The 14,509-nt window shown below is 35.4% G+C and overlaps 1 protein-coding gene across 1 annotated transcript in view; it reads right to left on the bottom strand.

Moving 5' to 3' along the window:
- The window catches only part of BOLL (boule RNA binding protein), a 63,216-nt gene that overhangs the window by 34,351 nt on the left and 14,356 nt on the right, over positions 1 to 14,509 (bottom strand). Inside the window, exons 6-10 of the mRNA XM_078146155.1 lie at positions 12,002 to 12,129; positions 10,550 to 10,621; positions 6,073 to 6,120; positions 5,219 to 5,347; positions 3,763 to 3,861 (exon numbers count right to left, since the gene is read on the bottom strand). Coding sequence (XP_078002281.1) covers positions 3,763 to 3,861; positions 5,219 to 5,347; positions 6,073 to 6,120; positions 10,550 to 10,621; positions 12,002 to 12,129 — 476 coding nt within the window. The remainder of the gene's footprint in view (positions 1 to 3,762; positions 3,862 to 5,218; positions 5,348 to 6,072; positions 6,121 to 10,549; positions 10,622 to 12,001; positions 12,130 to 14,509) is intronic.

Genomic DNA, 14,509 nt, shown 5'->3' with positions numbered 1-14,509 from the left:
CAACTGAAACATAATAAATTTTGCTCCAGCTCCTTACCTTTACCCTGTGTGACTCTGGTTTTTAATCCATTCTGCTACCTGCTTCCGTTTAATGGGTGAGTTCATCCCATTCACATTTATAGTTATGATGATTGTGTGGATTTCCCTCCATGCTATTTTCCCCTTGTTTATCCCTCTCTCCCTTGCTCCCCACCCTTTCCCTCTTTACAAGTGTTTTACTTCTGATCACCACCTTCCCCAGTCTACACCCCCTTTTATTAGTCCTCCCTCCCCCTTCTATTATCTTTGTCCCTTCTTACTTCCTTATATGGTAAGACAAATTTTTATATCCACCTGAGTGTGTCCCTCTTTGAGCCAATTTTGATGAGAATAAGGTTTAAGCTTTGCCTGCCACCCCCCTTCTCCATCTCCCCCTCCATTATATGAGTTCTTCCATGTCTCTTTTATGTGGGGATAATTTACACCATTAAATCTCCCCCTTTTTTCTCCCAGTGCAATTTTCTTTCTCACCCCCCTTCTTTTTTGGGGGGTGAGGGGTGTTATCATCCCATCAAAGTCACCTTATATCCACACCCTCTCTCTACCTATGCTCCTTCTAATTGCTCTTATAGTAATAAAGTTCTTAAGAGTAACAAATATTATCTTGTCATAGCAAAATATAAACAGTTTAACCTTATTGAATTTCTTATGTTTTCTCTTTTTTTCCTTTTTATGTTTCCTTTGAGTCTTACATTTGGAGGTCAAATTTTTTTCTGCGGCTCTGGTTTTTAATTAGGAATGCTTGAAAGTTGTCTATTTGTTAAATATCCATTTTTTCCCCCCTGAAATATTATATTCAACTTTGCTGGAGAGATGATTCTTGGTTGTAATTCTAACTCTTTTGCCTTCCGGCATATCATATTCCAAGCCCGCTGGTTCTTTAATGTGGGAGCTGCCAAATGCTGCGTAATCCTGACTGTAGCTCCATGATAGTTAAATTGTTTTTGGCTGCTTGCAGTACTTTCTCCTTGACTTGTGAGCTCTAGAATTTGGCTACGATGTTCCTAGATGTGTTTCTAATATAACAGAGTAGTTTTCTTTGATAATTTCTTGGAGGATGTTATCCAGGCTTTTCTTTTTTTTTATCATGACTTCCAGGTAGTCCAATAATTCTTATATTATCTCTCCTGGATCTCCTTTCTAGGTCAGTTGTTTTTCCAATGAGAAATTTCACATTTTCTTCTATTTTATTTTTACTTTTTTATTGATTTTGTTTTATTGTATCTTGATGTCTTATAGAGTCATTAGCTTCCACTTGCTCAATTCTAATTTTTAAGGAATTATTTTCTTCAGTGAGCTTTTCCATTTCCTTTTCCATTAAGCCAATTCTATTTTTCAGGAAGTTATTTTCCTTGGTAAATTTTTGTATATCTTTTCCCATATTACTGACTCTTTTTTCATGATTCTCTTGCATTATTCTCATTTCTTTTCCAAATTTTTCTTTTATTTCTCTAATTTGCTTTTAAAAATCCTTTTAGAGCTCTTCCATTAATTCTTTTTGGGCCTGAGACCAAGTTACATTTTTCTTTGAGGCTTCACATGTAGCCATTTTGACACTATTGTCCTCTTCTAAGTTTATCCCTTGATCCTCCCTGTCATCATAGCAACTTTCTATAGTCAAGTTCTTTTTTTGGTTTTTGCTTATTTTCTGCCTTTTTGGGTGACTTAGTGTTTTCATGTGAGAGTTGGTCTCTGGTGGTGCACTGTCCCATAATTTTCATCCTGGGGCTCAGGGTCTTACTACTAGCTTTCATTGGGCTTTAGGACTTAGCTAGTTTTTTGGTTTCTACTGTGGGGTGTGTGTGTGGGGCCTCCCTATTGGCCTCCCCTGGGTGTGGGGTTTAGCTGTTGGTCTGCCCCTGGGGTGAGGCCTTTCTGCTAGGTTGCTACTGTAACAGAATCTTTCTGGTGGCTGGCCCCAGAGAAGGGAATCTTGTTGCTGGTCTGCCCCAGGTGTGGGGTCCTGCTGAAGGGTTGTTATGGAAACAGGACTTCTCTGCTGGCAGGCCCTAGGGGTGGGGTCTCACTGTTGGCAAACCCTAGGGCAAGGCTTCACTATTGGTCAGCAATAGGGTCAAGGCCTTGCTTTGTGTGTGCGGTCCTTGGGGTGGGGCCTGGTTGTGCTGTACAGACTGCTCATAGGGGGCTGCTGGTTTGCAGGAGGGCAGGGCCTCACTGGTGGGATTGCCCTGGGCTTGGAGCCTTGCTACAGGACCCCTGCTGTGAGGCTGGCTGCTGCTGCTCCTAGACTTTGCTCCCTTCCCACCCCAGTGAGACAGACCTTTCCTGCCATGCTGGTAAGCTGCCTCCCTGCTCCTAGGTCAATTCTCAGGCAGTTTTCTAGTTGTTTGGAGGGAAATTTGGGAGGGCTTCAGAGGGTTCCTTTCTCATTCTGCCATCTTGGCAATGGAATATAATTTACCTTTTAATTAAATATACAAGTCACCTTGCATCCACAGGATGATTATCTTCAATGTAGATAACCATTATGTTGCTAAGCTGCTTTAGGATCACAGTTGACATCCTACAGTATATATTTCTTACTTCTGGAGACAGAAGAATTGGAAAGTAGCCTCAAACTATTTGAAAGATAAGGTACCCTTTCCATATTTCAACTAAATTAGGACCATGATCTTATTTCTTATGGCTGTACCATAGTAGGTGGGAAGACAGGCAAAAATGGAGAGGTTTCGTACAGTGGTGTTGCTTTGTATTCAACACTATCTGGAATGGATCAATAGTCTAAAGTAGATTGGACAGCTAGTATCCTGCTGCAAAGGATGTCTCCCTCAGCAGAGCCCTCTGAACTTAAGATTCTGTACCACCACCAAAAGTATCGTCAATGACTCTAACTCCTAGTGGAAGTAAATTCTGATTCTCTAAGCTGGCATAATAAGTTTGAGTAAAAAAATATCAAGACAGAACAGGTACTTCCAGAGCTTATTTTTTAGCTGGAATAGGACTAGCAGTGTAGCAAGCATCAGCAAACTGCTGCCTTGGGCTAATGCTTTGTGAAAGCATATATTTTTTTGAGGTGCAATACTAAATCTCTCCTCTGTGTTGTCCTCTTAACCTACCTCAGTGTGGCTCTCCACCTGGCTTTGGACACGTTGCCCAAATATCAGACCACATTTTAATGCCTAGGTCCCTGGATTTGCTATTTTGTAGAGTACTAGCTTTGATCTTTGAATTACAGTACTGATGGTTGGATCTCTGAAACTGAAGTGGCTCTAGGATTGTACCTACTCTATTCTCTGGGGCTTACTGACACTCTTTTACTTGTTAATTATTAGCTAAATTTTCTGCTTCCGCCACCCCGTGAGTTTCTTAAATAGCACTCTTTTGGACACAACAGGTTCATCAAAACCTAGCCCCTCCTAAGCTCACCAAGAAAGGAGTCATTATTAAGTTTCTAGATATCTGTACTAATATTTAATTTAACTTAAAGAAGATAATAAAAAACTTAATAATATTTTACTTCTGGTATATCCCACTTGTATACTGCATAGAACTTTCTATAACTAAAACCTAATTACCTATCAGTAATCCTAAAATCTACCAATCTTTAATAAATAAGGCTAATTTTATAATTTGAGAGAATAGTAATTCCTTGGTAATCATGGTATGAGAGGGATACCCTGCAGATCTTTATTTTCCGAATAAAATACTGAAAGATTTGAAGTCTGATATGAGGGGGAAAATAATTTAAAATAAACAGCTTACTTTAATTGGTTCAGGCTGCATTACTGGTGCAGGCATGGCAATTGCACTTTGGGCATAAACCTGATGATATGTTGCTTGAACTCCATGATCAGAATAAGGCTGGTATAAGAAAAAGTACATGTTTTAGTTAAAAGAATCAATTAAAAGAGGCAGAAAAAGATTCCTCAATATTTATAAAACTTTACTTTTAGACTCAATAGTTAAAAGTGAATCCCAAAATAGTAGTTTTTTTTTCAACTATATGAGCAAAAATTTTCACAAATACAAACTATACTACTTTAATTCACTTATTTAACTATTCTCCCACCAAAGTAAATCCCCTTCCTCCTCTGAGACAGTATTATGAATAAAAGTATCCAAACATTTCTTTGCATGGTAATAAAAGATGTTATCAGCATAACTTAGAAAATTACACTAAGAAAATAAACATTTTGATATATCCTTAGAATATATATAACTAGAAGGGAAAGCCTCTGAAATAAAAAAAATTAATGTGACAATAAAGCTATTTATTTTTAGTATGTAGAAAGATGAGAAGCAGTGTGACACAGAAGACCTGTGTTCAATGCCTCTGACACAGACTGGTTGTGTGACTCTGGGTTGGTCACTTAGCCTCTCACTGCTCTAGGCAACTCTCTAAGACTGTAAGTCTTGATGCCTTCATGCTTAGGCAGAGGAAGTGTCTTGTTTTTATTCAAGAGTTCCCTATTGTCAATACCACAGGTCCAATTCCTATCCCTATCCCTTTATAGAGGTGTATACCAATAGTAAAAATAATTATTGTTCATAGGACAAATGGTACAATACTTTGCATTTAAAGTCTATAAATTTACTCTTTTAAGTTTCCACTCTCTATGTTTCAAAAAAGATATTACAGAATATTAACACTATAAGGTATGTTTTTATAATTTTTATTTAAAAGTAAGTTTGTGTTATATTTGTTTTTAAAAATATTTTTACTTATTTCAACCAAAAGGGAGTGTGGTAGAGCACAGGGAGGAAAATTAAACCTGAAGGACAATTAATTTCTCACTTTAGCTATGTTACTTTATAGGGGGAGTTGGGTAGATTCAGAGAAAAGTTCATAGAGAGGGTAAGATTTTAACTGATAAAGAACATGTATGTAAAAGAACAGAATAAAACCAACCTGACAGATACAGAATTTAGGATATTTGTAGGTGAGAAAATAAGACATGAGAGAAAGTGAATGAAAAAGCCTAGCAAAAAAAACTTCCTTAGCTGGAGCAAAAGGAATGGACAGGGAAAGAAAATTGGAAAACATAAGATGCAATATATTAGTAATAGCTTTTATTCCATTTTAAAAGTATATATATATATATATGTGTATATATATATACACACACACACACACACACACACACACACACACACACACACATACACAAGTGTGTGTGAGAAAACACTTGCAAATAACTTTTGCAACCACAATACATACCTCTGCAACTGAAGCTTCCATTAGAGAGAGAGGAGGGGGAACACACCCACCATCTTGTGCAATTTCTACTGGTTGATAAATAACCTCAGATGGCTGCAGGTATAAGAATGGGGCTGAAGAAGCTGGAGACTAAAGAAAATAAAACTAATTAAATTATTTCAATGAAATTTAATCCAACAAACACTAGTTAAGCTCTTAATATTTGTAAAGCACTAGGGCTGAGGATATAATAAAGATGGGAAATTACACATACACAAGTAAAAAACAAAAATTCAAGAGACAGAATAAGAATAATTGGGTGGATCAGGGAAGTCCTTGTGTTAGAAGAAGTTATGCTTTGCAGGAAGGCAGGGATGACTGTAGCAAAACAGCTAAGAGCAATCTTTATTTCACGTATGGGAACATCATGGAAAATTGAAACTCATGTTAACAACTTGTTCTTCTGGGGCAATATAGAAGATCACAGAATTAAAAGGCTAGAAAGTAATAAAATTCAGGTAATAAAAATTCTAATTGTGGGTATGTCATACTAAATAATTCAGGGATCCTGGGGAAAACACTGAACTTCCCTGTGCCTTGGTCATATCCTTTTTATTTGAATTAAGATAAACACATGTACTAAGGGCATCTCTTGATCATTGCATTGAGTGTTCAGGTAGATGGCTGGCTTCCCCAAGCAAATGGGGACAAGCAATTTAATTATATTTTGTACATACATGCTACCCAAATGGAGCAACTGATTTTTTAAATATAAATAAAATAGAGACAAATCTAACTTTAAAAGGTGCCTAATTAATCCAGTAACCATTTTTTTTTTAAATTCACAACCAAGTATTTAAGGTTATTGCTATCACCTGGGGGACTCCCCAGTGCCACTGTCCTGGAAGACACTGTCCAGGTGCCTAAGATGAAAAAAAGAAAAAACCCATTAAAAACAAGGTGTATATATATATATATAAATTTCAATTTCAAGCCAGAAATTTAGTCAAAATTTCTTAGTAATGATAATGTCACTTTTAAAGAAGATTAAAATGTAAAATATTAGTAATGTCCTATGTAGCTGCTGTTCCTCATAATCAAAGAACATTAACATCAGTGCCACTTTTTGGTATAATCTACCACCAATTTCATGACTTTACAGTGGTAAGCACATTTGTCTTAATCAGAAAAACACTTACATGCTTAAGAGGCACCTGGTGGCTCAGCAGATAGAGCACTGGGCCTTGCAGTCAGGAAGACCTGAGTTCCAATGTGGCCTAGCTGTGTGACTGGGCAAGTCACTTAATCTCTTGCCTCAGTTTGCTCAGCTGTAAAATGGGAATAACTACCTACCTTGAAGGGTTATTGTGAGGATCAAATGAGATATCTGTAAAAAGATCTTAGGACAATGCCTAGCACCAGCTATGTGCTATATAAATGCCAATTTCCTTCCCCTTATGAATCTAATACATTTTAAAAAATGAAATAGTTGTTCCTGAACATAAAGGCACAGAGAGTAAACTTCTATATGACAGTAGAATAAAACATAAAAAACCAACTACAATTAAGATCTCTCTGATGGTTAAAAATTAAAGCACCTGGTAAAGGTAGAAAATAGCATCTACGAATAAAGTAGGCAAGAAAAGAGGAAGGAGGAAGGAAATAAATGGAAGAACAAAAGAACAGAGGAAAGGATGGGTAAAACATAACATCAATTAGTCAGGAGGCCCACATATCTCCATTTTTTTTGTTATATGTGAAGACAGTGGTCCTCAGGTCTAATATGGCTAAGCACACTATTACTTTACTCTAACTTTTGTGGCTTAGTGGGACTTGGCTTGGTAGGTGTCAGAATAATGTTAATGTAGGAGTATTAAAAGTAGGAGTTATTAAAAGTAGGAGTAGTAGTACTGACAGTACTCTACTACTCTACGGAACTACCAACAATACTATTCCTACTACTCCTATACCTACTACTTAGTGTCTGTGCCTACACTTCTGTTTCACATTTTTAAGGGAATTGTTAAGACAATTTGTTTACCATTAATATATTATGGGCTTAAGTCAAGGAAAAATTGAAAGGATGGAAAAATTGTACAAGGAGATAAAGTAAAGTAAAATTAAAGTCAGATAAGGTAAAGTGCCAATAGGAAGAGATAGCTGGAAAGCTGGGGAGGGGAGAGAAGTCACTGGAAACATAACTAAGCTATATATTTTTTTAATTAAAAAAAATTTTAATATAAAATTTATTTTTAGTTTTCAACATTTACTTCCACAAGATTTTGAGTTCAAATTTTCACCCATCTCGCCCATCCCCCCACCTCAAGATGGCATGCATTCTGAATACCCCTTTCCCTAGCCTGCCCTCTCTTCTATCTCTCTCCCCCACTTCTCTTATCCCCTTCCCCTTCTATTTTCCTGTAGGGCAGGATAGACTTCTGTACCCCATTTCCTGTATTTCTTACTTCCCAGTTGCATGTGAAAACATTTTCTTTTAAACATGCGTTTTTAAAACTTTGGGTTCCAAATTTCTCCCTTTCTCCCTCCCCCACCTACCCTCATTGAAAAGGCAAGCAACTCAACATAGGTTATGCATGTGCAGTTATGCAAAACCCTTCCATAGCAGACATGTTGTGAAAAACTAACTCTATTTCCTTTAATTCCATCCTGCCCCCCAATTTATTCTATTCTTTCTTTTGACCCTGTCCCTTCTCAGAAGTATTTGTAAAGCTATATATTTTTTAAAGACCATCATTCAAACATAAAAAAGTAAACAAAAGGCTGGAAAAAGAATGAAAACAAGAAAATAATAAAAAGCAGCTAGTGAACTTTGAAACATATTTAAGAGATTTGAACTTTAAAGGATGTAAGTGCCATATTATTCTTTTAATAAAATGTTAATAAGATAATATTATTCTTTTAATAAAATAAAATAAGCCACCTACTATACAAGTAATGGTATCTATTAGAACAGGGTAGCCTCAAGGTCACATGTGGCTCTGTAGGTCTTCAAATCAGGCACTTTGACTGAATCCAAACTTCACAGGACAAACTTAAGTCCTAATTTGGGGTCCCCCCCATATTAGAATAAGTATATATAGAGTCACCTGGAATTCCCTTTATTAGGGAAGTTGAAAACCAGGAACTATAGGTGATAGGTCACGATTAGGTTTTATGGATGTTCTCTCACTGTCATCCTATTATATCCTGATATAGTAAGTATGGCTCTGAAATGATTTAAGATTTAATTTAAGAAGGGCATTTATGAATGCAATGGGGCTGGGAGAATGAGAATTATTAAATTTCTATTTCAGAAAATCAGCAGTCCCTCAAATCAGTTAGCAAGGTACCCTGAAATAACTTTGGAGATACTATTAGAGAAAAGAAACATTAGTGAAAAGTATCTGATGGAAGTTGAGGACAGGAGTAGTTGATTATATCCCATTCTACCTTCTGCAGAACCTTGAATCATCAATTATTATTTCACTCTCTTAACTTCTTTTTCTCTTTTATTCTTAAACATACTCAGATATCCAGTATGCTAAAAGAAACTTACACAGTCCTTGAGCAATTCACCTTCTTCCAAGCTCCTGTACTGAAATCTTGGGCAAATTTTTCAAGGAAAATTCACCTATACTCAAAGCTTCTACTTTCTTCCTACCCATCTGTAATCTGGCTTCCATCCCCACAAACTTACTGAAACTACTCTCTTGAAAGTCAATGACCTACTAACCACGAAATCTAATAACCTTTCTTAAGTCTTTATCCTCCCTGACCTCTATCATATGGGATAAGACTTCTAAGGGAAAATTTAAAATGGTAAGAAAAGAGGGCTGAGGACAAACGCTTGGGAAAATGTCCACATTCAGGGAGTGGGAGAAAGAAAAGGAACCAGAAAAAAATAAAAATGGATAAGTCACGGAAGTAGAGTAATCTACAAGAACTTGAAAAGTACAGCAATTAGGGGCAAACAACCTTATAGGCATCTTAATAACTTCTGATACTGATAACAACAACTAACATTTAAACATTACCTTCTGTGTGCTAGGTATTGTGCTAAGCACTTTATAAATATTATCTCATTTGAGTCTTACAACAACCCTGTGAGGTAGGTGTAGGTGCTATTATTATTCCCATTTTACAGATGAAGAAACTGAGGGAAACAGAATTTAAGCTGATTTGCACCCAGGGTCACACAGCTAGTAAGTGTTGAAGGCCAGATATGAATTTATTTTCTTAACTCCAGGCCCAGCGCTCTATACCTAGTTGCCACTGACTTTGGTGACTATAACACCTTTATATTACAATATAATAAATATTATTCAAAATATCAACCTCTAGATTATAACAAAAGCAGATTAAACTATATTCAGCCTACTGTGGTTTAGAAGGCAAAGTGGCAGATGACATAGTTTAGAAAGATTTTCTGTAACAAATGGTTAAAAGACAAAAAACATGACATGTATAAGTTTTGAAAGATAAATGAGGCCCTACTTTGATTATCAACTAGGAAATGCTGATCAAATCCATTAGCTATCTTCTCCTCTGTGCCTTTCAACCATGCCACTGAAGAGCAGTTTCAACCTTGCTCTTTGAAGTAGCAAAGGAAAATTCTGAACAGTGACAATCTGAAGGACTTGCCGGTAAACACAGTCATAAAATTGTGTATTTTTCTTTAAATATGTGATTTAAAAAGACTTCCAGCATTCTGAAATGTTGAGTTATTTCTGGAGGCCAAATTTTTTTCCCAAAGGAATACATCTCTATCTTTGAAATTAAAGACAAAAGAAAAATGTCTTGATAAAGAAATTCAATTTATAAGCAACTTTCTAGACTATACTCTGTAATAATAACAGCAACTGACACAGTAAATTTTAAAGTGTTTATGCTTTTCTCAGAACCACCTTTTCAAGGTAAGTATTATTATTCCCCTTTTACAGGCAAGGAAGGTGATGTTCAGGGAGGGTAAGTGACTTAACCCTGGTTATACAGACAACATATGTCAAAACTGGTACTCAAATCCTGGTGATTATTATGTAGATCATTATTAGCTCCTAGAATTACTAAAATAAAACTTCTTAGCTTAATTTTTACATTTTTAACAACAGAAGAAGAATTAATCTTCTGCTTCCTGATTAATACTACCACATTCTCTCAAAAAGGAAGAATCTAGTATAAGATCTGTGTAATAAAAGGAACAAAAATATGGTGCCATTCTGATTATGTTCTAAGGGAAGTCTGAGCCATTTTTTCTCAGAATGGTTCACAAGAAGGTGTTAAATAAAACTGAAAACAGGAATCAAATTACAAAATAACATTTTAGCAATAACACAATACATCATTAATTTTTACCTGATAATGATACGCAGGTTGCTGATAAACAGGTTGAGCTACCATCACAGGGGAACTAGATATAGAACGTGACTACAAGAAAAGAAAAATATAAAATAAAATTTAAGAAAAACATCTCAGGCAAAATCATCCCAAAATGGAACATGATAAAGATGTCCATCTAATTCTAGTCAATTTTTGCCTTACCAGAGAGTCACAGAATTTCAGCCTTCAAAAGGACTCCAGGAACCATGGAGTCCAATTCATTCTTTTATTCTTTTTGTTATTATTATTATTATGTATTTTTGGTGAGGCAATTGGGGTTAAGTGACTTGCTCAGAGTCACACAACTAATAAGAATTATGTGTCTGAGGCTGCATTTGAACTCAGGTCCTCCTGATTCCAGGGCCAGTGCTCTATCCACTGTACCCCCTAGCTGCCCCAGTCCAAATCATTCTTGAAAAATTAATCCCTACTACAACATACTTGATAACACTCATGTAGCCTTTGTTCGAACAATTCCTTTTTTTTTTAATAGGCAATTAGGGTTAAATGACTTGCCCAGGGTCACACAGCTGTTAAGTGTCAAGTATTTTGAAGAATTCTAATGAGCAGGAAACCAGCAACCTTTCAAGGAAAAACATTCCTTTTTGGGTAAAGTTTTAACTTAGCATTTTCCCCGTGACATTAAGCGTAAATTTGCCTCTTTGCACCTTCTACCCACTGATCCTGGTTCTGTCATCTGGGGCCAAACAGAACAAATTTAATCCCTCCTTTTATACTGCAGCTTTTTCAAAACTTGAAAACAGTTATCAGGCTCCCCTTGAGTCTTCTTTCTCCAAGCTAAACAATCCCAGTTCTGTCAACTGATTCTCATATGGAATGGACTTGAGGCCCTTTTCCATATAGGTTGTTCTACTCTGGATAATCTTGAGTTTAACTATGTCCTTCCTAAAATGTGGTATCTAAGCCTTGAATACAACACTCAAGATGAGATGTAGTTTAATTAGGTCAGAGAAAAGTGGGACTATCATCTTCTAATTCCTGAAGGTTATCAAGAATTTGATGGACTATATCAACCTGTTCATTTCTATTAAGCTTGGAGTCCATTACCCTCTACCACCCTCCTCCCCCAAAATCTCTATCTTTCTTAAAAGATAAAGTGCTGTCCAAACAGGCCTCTTACTTTCTATAGCTAAGTTCTGGTTAGTGTGAATTATGGCATAGATTTCTTGAGTCCAAATGTAGAACTGTGCACATTTGTCCTTATCAAATATCATCTTCTGTGCTAAGCTAAGAAGTCCCCTGCGCCCCTTTGTTCCTCCCTCCCTTAAATAACCACTAGGTAGTAGTTACTGCTGGGTTTTGAGCAGGGGAAAGATTTCCATATAAAGGCAAAATAAAGTTGTTCTATTTTCAAGAAACATTTAAAACTGTATTGAAAATAAACTTTCCTGAACTTAAATTACTTACAGGCCAAGGTGGTGGGACAGAAGCTACCTCAGGAGTATGAAAATATGCAACACCATTATGGTAGGTGTAAGGATAGCCAGTTGAAGTAGTCAGATACATTGTTCCAGCTGCTGGCATTATACTGGAACCTAAAGCAAACAGTATTATATTATTATGTTAAATAGAAATAAATATATATTACATAAATATATAATGTATTATTTGTTATATGTTACTATTATATATTATCATAATATTCTTATATGCAATATTGGGTATTATGTATTATGTGTTATGATACATTACATATAACATATTAAATATAATTTTAAAATTTACATAATATAAAAACATAAATATGAACATAAAATATAAATATATACACATACAAAAGGTAATATAAATATAAATAATATAAAACACAAAAATATAAATGTTATATTATAAAATATATACCTCCTACATTAAAACCAAAATTATTGCTTTATTTACCCAAACTGCAACTTTTAAATGCTATGTTAGATTTAATACACCTTGAAAAAAAAAACTCTGCTTAGACTTTAAGAAGTTATCATGGCCCCAACTTTTGTAAACTGAAATTCACTACTTAGGGAAATTAGGCAAATAATTTTACTTGCCTTAAGGGACAGAAACAAGATTCCAAGAATACCTTTAAAAATAAGCTTTACATCACTGTTTGATAACCATATTGAAAATCAGGATTTTTAGCTTTATTGAGATTATACATGACAAGCTTTCTAACTTCTCTAAAATTTCTAAAGAATTAACAGAAATGTAAGGCATTTTTACATTTTTCACCTTACTTACCCATGACTTCAGGGGTTCTACTATGTTTAAAAGAAATCTCAAATACCTTGGCCATATCAATATATCCAAGACAACCAGAAGAGCTATAGGCCCTCAAAACCAATCCCCTAGGCTCATCAGGGATTGTCTGTTCTGGAAGCTTCCCCAGAATGGAACTCCTTTCAACTGATTTTTTTATCCCAACAAGACTCCAAAACAGAATGTAACATTCAACCATCCATGAGTGCTAAATCTGGAAGGCACCTAACCATTCACCAGTGTTTTACTCTGGTTGATGCCTAGGTGATAAAAAATTATGTAATGTCCTGAAAATAGTGCAAGGGAAAAAAAATCCTTTTCTAGGATCAATTTTTAAAAAGTATAAAGAAAAAAATCTCATTCTAGGATGAATAAAGATAATCATACAACATAATCTTAGTATTTTCCTTAAGTTGTTGATTTATAGTAATGCTAAATCCTAAGCATCAAAAAATAAAGGCTAGTGTAGAAAAGTGTATTAGGAGAAAAGGTAATGTCCTTTGTTCTGATCTCATCAGGACACTAGAGAAGGCTTAATATTAGAGATATCAGGTTAATATATCTTGATCTAGATGTCGTATGTTAACAAATGGCTGCTAAAACCAGAAGCCTACCTCCCCATGAGAGTGAAATAAACAGGAGAAAAGAAGAAAACTGAGTTCAGAAGAAGTTAATAGGAAAAAAAGGGCTAATCAAAGACACAGAGTTTACTAATATGGCTGTCTTAAAATTTTTAAGCCAGAAAATGATAGTTATTATTTATGCTCCAGTAAGTCTAATATTAGGTTTCATACTGAAACCACTTCACATACTCAACACTTGAAATACTATTAAAATGCTCCAGGAATACTGTAATCTGTATGTCTCATGTAAGAAATATTCAATTAATTACTTTCAGTCCAATTAAATTAGACAGTAAACAATGCCTCTTTTCCCCACCCCCCAACCCAGGCTTACAGAATTTTTTTTTGGTGGGTAGGCAGCAGGGGGACAGGGAGAAAGTGGTAGGAGAGAAGAAAGAAGTCCCCCTTCATACCATCTAGTCCCTATTGCTATTATCAGGTGAAATGTGATCATACTATACATATGATTTTTGTATAGCATGGTTTTATAATTAAACTCCAACAACTGGTTATTTTGTGACAAGAGTTAGCATTTTTTCAAACAACACATGACACTGTAATGCGTTAAAGACTAGCTAATAAGGCTGGTTATCAGTTAAATTAACAAACCAGCAAGCTAAAAATGGAATGGTATAAACAATCTAATATTCTGTCAGATGATTAGCAAGTTATGATATATCACAGTAAGCCTCCATTACTAAGTAATAATTAAACATTTCAATCTTTTACTTTATGTAATATTTTTCATACTATCTAAAGATACCATAACAAATCATATGGGTATTACAGCATAAAGAGATTTGTAAAAAAGTAAAATTTAAGTGATAAGGAAAGTTTTCAAAAAGTAAAAATTACACTTGATGTCAAGTTGAAAGTGTTATAGAAGTTTGAGGCTGGTCAAGTCAGTTTCTACTTTCTTTTCATATACTAAAGCACTATCATGACAAATATTGTGGTGTACTAGAACGAACAGGCAGTTAGGAGATATTGATTCTAGTCCCAACTTTGCCCATAATTGGCTGTGTGGAAATGAGTAAGTTAGCTTTTCTGGACCCCACTT

The sequence above is a fragment of the Phascolarctos cinereus genome, unplaced genomic scaffold (assembly GCF_003287225.1).
Source record: "Phascolarctos cinereus isolate Bilbo 61053 unplaced genomic scaffold, phaCin_HiC Scaffold_726;HRSCAF=1367, whole genome shotgun sequence".
Taxonomy (NCBI): Eukaryota; Metazoa; Chordata; class Mammalia; order Diprotodontia; family Phascolarctidae; genus Phascolarctos; species Phascolarctos cinereus.
The sequence above is the reverse complement of the archived record's forward strand: the minus strand, read 5'-3'. Positions and strand labels throughout refer to the sequence as shown.